The sequence below is a fragment of the Convolutriloba macropyga genome, chromosome 3 (assembly GCF_964194025.1).
Source record: "Convolutriloba macropyga chromosome 3, txConMacr16.3, whole genome shotgun sequence".
NCBI lineage: Eukaryota > Metazoa > Xenacoelomorpha > Acoela > Convolutidae > Convolutriloba > Convolutriloba macropyga.
Genome location: NC_134470.1, coordinates 49,930,301 through 49,936,300, shown reverse-complemented (window position 1 = coordinate 49,936,300; position 6,000 = coordinate 49,930,301). Strand labels below are relative to the sequence as shown.

General features: G+C 37.1%; 1 protein-coding gene across 1 annotated transcript; it reads left to right on the top strand.

Moving 5' to 3' along the window:
• The first annotated feature begins 229 nt into the window (after positions 1 to 229).
• On the top strand, positions 230 to 4,476 carry LOC142336258 (nuclear pore complex protein Nup133-like). The gene is made up of 3 exons (XM_075384950.1): positions 230 to 2,997; positions 3,458 to 3,635; positions 4,048 to 4,476. The coding sequence occupies exons 1-3, from the start codon at positions 271 to 273 to the stop codon at positions 4,383 to 4,385; spliced, it is 3,243 nt and encodes a 1,080-aa protein (XP_075241065.1). The 5' UTR covers positions 230 to 270; the 3' UTR covers positions 4,386 to 4,476.
• Positions 4,477 to 6,000: the final 1,524 nt, after the last annotated feature.

The window sequence follows — 6,000 nt, the reverse complement described above, 5'->3', positions numbered from 1 at the left end:
CCAGAACTTGGATTTTAGGCATAATGTTTGGTAGAGGATTTTTATTTAGTTTTTTTTTTTCGTTTAAATGCAAAGCAACCTCAATTGATACCTATAAGCTGTGTGACGTGGGAAAACTATTTCACATTACTTATTAAAAACTTATTGAAAATAATCAGCTTGCTTTCTGGAGATGAGTTAGTCCGTATTTGATGTTTTGCTCATGTATTTCGGTAATGGCCGTTTTGTAGTGGTCGCTTATTCTTAGATAATCGTTGTCTTCAGATTGAAATGGCACCAAGTAAATTGCCGACAACGAAAGGAAAGAAAAAATTTTATGATGAAACTTCTGATCATATTGTGCAGACATTTGGCGGACTTGTTCCTATTACAGCTTCAGATAACCTATCAAAAGCGCCTGCGTGGTCTGGTTTAATTGATGGCCCCAGTGGATGCATCTTATTTACAGCGGGGCGAAATATGTACATGTGGAGTATAAAAACGGATCAGAAGCCAATGAAAAAGTTCCTTATTCCGGCGAGTGAACTCGCAACACTGGGGCGGCATGTATCCATTGCTGTATTTCCCAAATCGGTTTCCCTCACGTGTGTAACTCCTGCTGGTTCTGTTCGATATTGGAAATCATTGAGTAATCCGAATGGCAGTGCAGACTTCCAGCTTTCATTGAAAGGTCAGGAGGCACATTCAATTTTACAACTAACCTACGAAAAACTTGTTATTGCGACAGCATCATGTGTGCTCTATTTTGTGGATACAGCAAGTTTTGACAATCGTGAGCTGAACTTGACAGCTAAGAGTAAGTTCTCTAGACTTTCTTCGGTCGCATCTTATTTTCTCCCAGCCTCCAATATTGCGGAGACAACAGAAGAAATAAGGCGGATGCTGGTGCCATTGAAATCCGAGGAGTTGGTTTTCGTTGTGAGCAATACATCCATCTATTGTGTCAATTTTATTACTGAAAAGCTTCTTTGGAAGAACTCGTTGATACAAAATCAAGGAACATACATCCTCGATAGTTGCTATGGACAAGATGGAACTAAAGTAATATACGAAAACTACGACATCAAAGTTTTGGACGCTCGATTCTGGTCAGATGAATCAGAGATCATATTATGTATTGCAACTAGAAATCTTTGTGATGAACCTGGCAATCAAATGAGCTGTAAAATATCATTCATGCTTCTGCAAAATAATCAAAGTTCTTCGGGCACTGATCACTGCGATATAAATATATTTCCCTCAAAACTTACGCTACCCGTCCCTTTTTCAACTGAGGGGTTAAGTGATGAAAACTCGTTCGAGCTTGAAATTCCGTCATCAAAGTATTGTGATTGCTTCTTGAGGAGCAAAACTCAGATAGTTCATATCTCATCCATGTTTATGCAGAATTCTGAAGAGGTTAAAATTGATATATTTGAGCTGTCAAAAACGAATGACTCCGTGGTTGCATCTGGATGTATAGATGACCAGTTCATTTTCTTAACTTCCAAGAAAGGTCTGGTCTCCTATGGCAGCAAAAATAGCAAACACCTGCGAGAGTTTCAATCAGTATCAACATTGCAGCAAACTTTAAAGGATATTTATGAAAATTACGCAACTGAGCCTTTCAAGCAACTTTTGCAATATTTTCTACTATACACAAAAGCGAAATCTTCTCAAAAACGACTGATAGCGCTTTGTGAAAACTACTTCGGAGAACTGACCTCACGAAATGATTTCGATTACGTAATTTACAATTGCGCTGTCAGTATTATCGAAGGAACTTATAACGACGTTTCAGAATTTGAGGATGAAAATGAAACAGTTGACCTGAATATCACTGCAAGTCTTGAGCAGAAGTATGAGCTGATGCTAAGGTTTCTTGAATTTCTCACAGCGGCTTGTTTGGATAAAAAACTTAAAACCATTGAACGACCCTCAAAAATTGAGGAGATCAATACAACAACGGTTCCGACGATAGTTGCGGTTTTCACGCTTTTGGAGTTCGTCACATGTGCTCAGGCGTTTTACGATTTACACTGCAAGCACGAAGACTTTTTCGAACCATTTATCCGTTTAGTGATGGAAAATCGATCTGCTAAATCGCTTCCAAGTGATTATGTAATCAAGTTTTATAAATCGGTTGCAGGTATTGAGGATATATTCAGTACTATAGCTTTGGCCCAGAGAATTGGAACCGTCGAACCAAATTTTGAACGTGCTTTTGTCATCGTCGAGCTTTTCAAAGAAGTTTTTAACAGGACGTCACATTGCAGAGAAACAATCGGTGGCCCTGTAGGGGAGACGAAAAAACATTGTTATTGGAATATGACGGATGAATTCATGAGTTATGTTTTGACTCATTTAAATTGGGTTAAAGATTGTCCGGACATTTTGCAAAACAGTACTATTGCTATGGAACTTGTTCAAGCACATTTCGATTTTGGTGTTGTTTGTTTACAGTCGTTATCAATATTTTTTAGATCCTTGAAGAATGATGGCAACAATGAATTGGGTATTTATATAGAGAACCAGGTCGCAAAAATGCGATCAGCTTTTATAAATTTCTTTTTCGAAGTTAAACAACCGATGCACGCTTTGGCATTGGCCGAAAAATTTTTAGATTTTGAAACTCTTATTCGAACTTGCGTGAGCGAGAAAAAGTTTGATAAATTGTTGCATTATCAAAATGTTTTCGCGAGCGAAAACTTTGACCTTTACTTGATAAAGTGGTTGCATGCGAATAACTACATCAAGTTGCTACTCTCACTCAAATCTCCAGCACTGCTTCCATTTCTAAACAAGACCCCAGAGTTGAGATGGATAGTCGAGGCAAAAGACAGGAATTGGGCTCAAGCAGCTGTTTGTCTGCATCGGATTTGTTCAACTGATGCTGAAATGAAGCTTCACAAGAAACGGCTGCTGTTGTCCTATGCCAAAATGTACTGCATGATGGCTGAAAATAAATCAGAGCTAATGGATGATGTGTCTAAAATGATGAATTTGCTGCAACTTCAGGTCCGTTTTGTTAGATATACTTTTCGAAAATTAGTCACATTGGAAAAGTTTGATTTGACAATTACTAATCAATATTTAATCCTTGGGTGCGGGGGGGGGGGGCTTTTTTGAACGACGGGACTTGCCTGATTCCATATTTTTCTCCAGCACGACTTATAGGTGTGGTATCTTCGTTCTCACATTCTTTGAGAATCTTTTACCTGCCGTGACTCCATCCCAAGTGCATATTATGCCAAAAATTCAAAATACGTGTTGTATGGTACGTAGCTTATCAAAAACAGTGTAGTGACCATAATTAAGCGACTTACGTCGATCTTTGTCGTTATTTTTTCACTTGCCTATTGTTTTGAGCTGTCATATTTTGCACTGCGATGCTAGCTACCATTTGAGAACCTTTCTCCATTCTCCATTCATAGTCACCTTCCCAGAATGATCTCTCGATTGATTTGTTTGGCTTTAGGTTGACCTCCCGGATGAAATTAAAAGGAAGTACGGTTTGCTGGATGACAAGAGCGCAGATGTAGTTGAACCCGGTCAACTAATTGAAATATTGTTGGAAAGTTCCCAAGTGGCAGCAGACAGTCAAGAATTGCAGAAGAAATTCTGTTGCAGTGCCTTGCAGATTCTTGAGGAAATTGGTAAGTGTATAATGATCACAGCTGAAAATTCGACATCTTTTCCGTAAGTTCCGATAATATAGAGAATACTTAAGATCTAATTTAGGCTCAGTTGGCCATAAGATTCACCGATTAACCTAAATTTCGAAAAAGAAATAGAAACATTAGGTTTATCTTAAAAGACAAATAAGAACTTCAAATCTAAGTTATATGATTGCTTTTTGTTCTATCTCGTCTTAGAGCACTGGGTAATAGACAAAGTTTCGATTCCTAATATTGCATCAAAACAATCGTGATCTACCAAAATTAATAAGCTTTTCAAATAAAGCAGCAATGGAGTGCCAATTCCAAATTGTCCTCATAGTCTTCTGGTTATCAATTCTCTCGTGATCCATTTTTCTTGTCTTTTGTAATTTGAAACGTTCAACTTTAGAAGACGCTCGAATGCAGGAAGAACTGAAGAGAACCATTTGGACCAGCATCATATCCTCTGCAGAGTGGGGCAGGATTGATTTGAATAAACCGAGCTACATGACAACGGAGTTACCTAAACTTCTATTCCATGAATGTCTTGAGCAATCTGTTTCAAGCAACCGAACTGTGCAATTAGCCGATAAATCTGTGTTGATGTCTATTGTGGACGAATTGATGGGCGATGAGATTGAAGAGGAATCCAAATATTCGTACGGAGGTCGAATGAGTTCATCCGATGTTAAATTGATTATGTGTGCTTGTTTGCAGTCTCTAGATTTGGATATGGACGTTGAGTAAAATGCTTAACCTGATTTGAATTTACTGAGTGATTGATAAATACTTGTTAACTTGTTGATACTTCATAATTTAATGTTTGTCGGTAGAAAAATGAGAATGCGTATAGAAAATGGCCATTTTAATGAATAGGGATAATGCACACTACCATTTTCGAAATTCAAAAAAGTTATAAATCTATTTATAGCTTGTCGCATATGCCAGGCTTGAGAATTTTACTTTCCGAAGCGCAGTAACGTGTACTACTCGTTTCTGTGAATAGTGTTCACGCGTTCGACCTGGAAGAGAAGAGAATTAAGTCAGAGTACTTCATCAGAGCAATGTTTTCGGTCGATGTTAAGTTTTATTTGTACATAAAGATTGTTGACGTATTAAAATGTGTACGACTGATCAGTTTTTGTAAATCAATTTTGACTTACAATAGTATCGAACAGATTATGTTTATGGGCATGTAGGAGTATTGAGTAAGGCGGTCTGTCGCTAATAGGGATATACTTGCGATTCTTTGAAGGACCCTTTTTTAAGGAGTCTCTTTCCTCTGCTTAGTTAGATGTTTTCTTTACAACTAGTTGTTGACACTTCACAAAAAAGCGTCAGTTTTGTTCAACGTTCGACATTCGTCTTTGTTCTGGCCTGCCGTGGACACTAAAAATTCTCAAAGCGGTATTTGTTTAACTGATTCCGTCAATTGCTGCAATTCACTTTCATCGTAGCCTACTTTTTTGTTTCATCGGATTCAATTTGATGGTAAATCGTTTGTCGCTCGCGTATGACCGCATCTCTGAAAAAAGTCGTTTTTCGATTCAAAAAACCACTGTGATGCACAAAAGCAAACTTTCTAATTGCCGCCCTCATTTTTTCAGCAGACTATTATTGCGCTCTGAATTTTTTTAAATTTAAAGAATTTGAATTGTATTGGGACGCTTTTATTACGACTCGAAGAGGAGTATTTTTGGGGCGTTTTTATCGATAATTTTTTGGAGTGTATTTAAAACAGGTTGCAAAAGACAAAACCGCATATGAAATCTAGGTGTTTAGGTCAAATGGCTGAACTAATTGAAGAGCAGAGAGAAGAGATCTGTTTTCTGTTCATAGCGTTTTTGGAGAGAATTTTTTGAGAGACAAAAAATTTCGCTGAGCGTGCAACATTTTTTGATCACGTGCAAATTTTTCGAATCATTTGTTAGTTTTAATTCCAATTTTTCCAGTCAGAGGTGTTTCTCTGAATTATGTAAGCTAATAAATGTGTGTTTCGAAGCAATTTTGACCATCTGAATCAAATATAACTCGTTTAGATTCAATTTTTAGCTAATTTTACCACATTACCATGTTTTAAGCTTTTCTATCAATTGTTTTTATAGCATTTTGAGAGTTTTGTGGTTGACATTAGTTGTTCTCCCAGTTTCATTTCTTTCTTTAATGGTCTTGCATTTCAGTTTGATTGACTATTTTTTTGTTGCTTTTGTTGGAGAAAATGGACTAAATTTGAGCGATTTTTTGCCTGTTTCTAATTTTACTCTTCTCGCAATAGTTTTGCTTGATCAATTTTTAGTTAAGAGAGACATTGTATAAGCCTTGATACTATGAGATGACAATAAGAACAGACCTGGTTTTTTGA

Excerpts from the sequence above, each read along its gene's own strand:
- LOC142336258 (XM_075384950.1), top strand. The coding sequence starts at position 271 with ATGGCACCAAGTAAATTGCCGACAACGAAAGGAAAGAAAAAATTTTAT. Across the intron at positions 2,998-3,457 it reads TGAATTTGCTGCAACTTCAG|GTTGACCTCCCGGATGAAAT; the intron begins GTCCGTTTTGTT and ends GTTTGGCTTTAG. Across the intron at positions 3,636-4,047 it reads GCAGATTCTTGAGGAAATTG|AAGACGCTCGAATGCAGGAA; the intron begins GTAAGTGTATAA and ends GTTCAACTTTAG.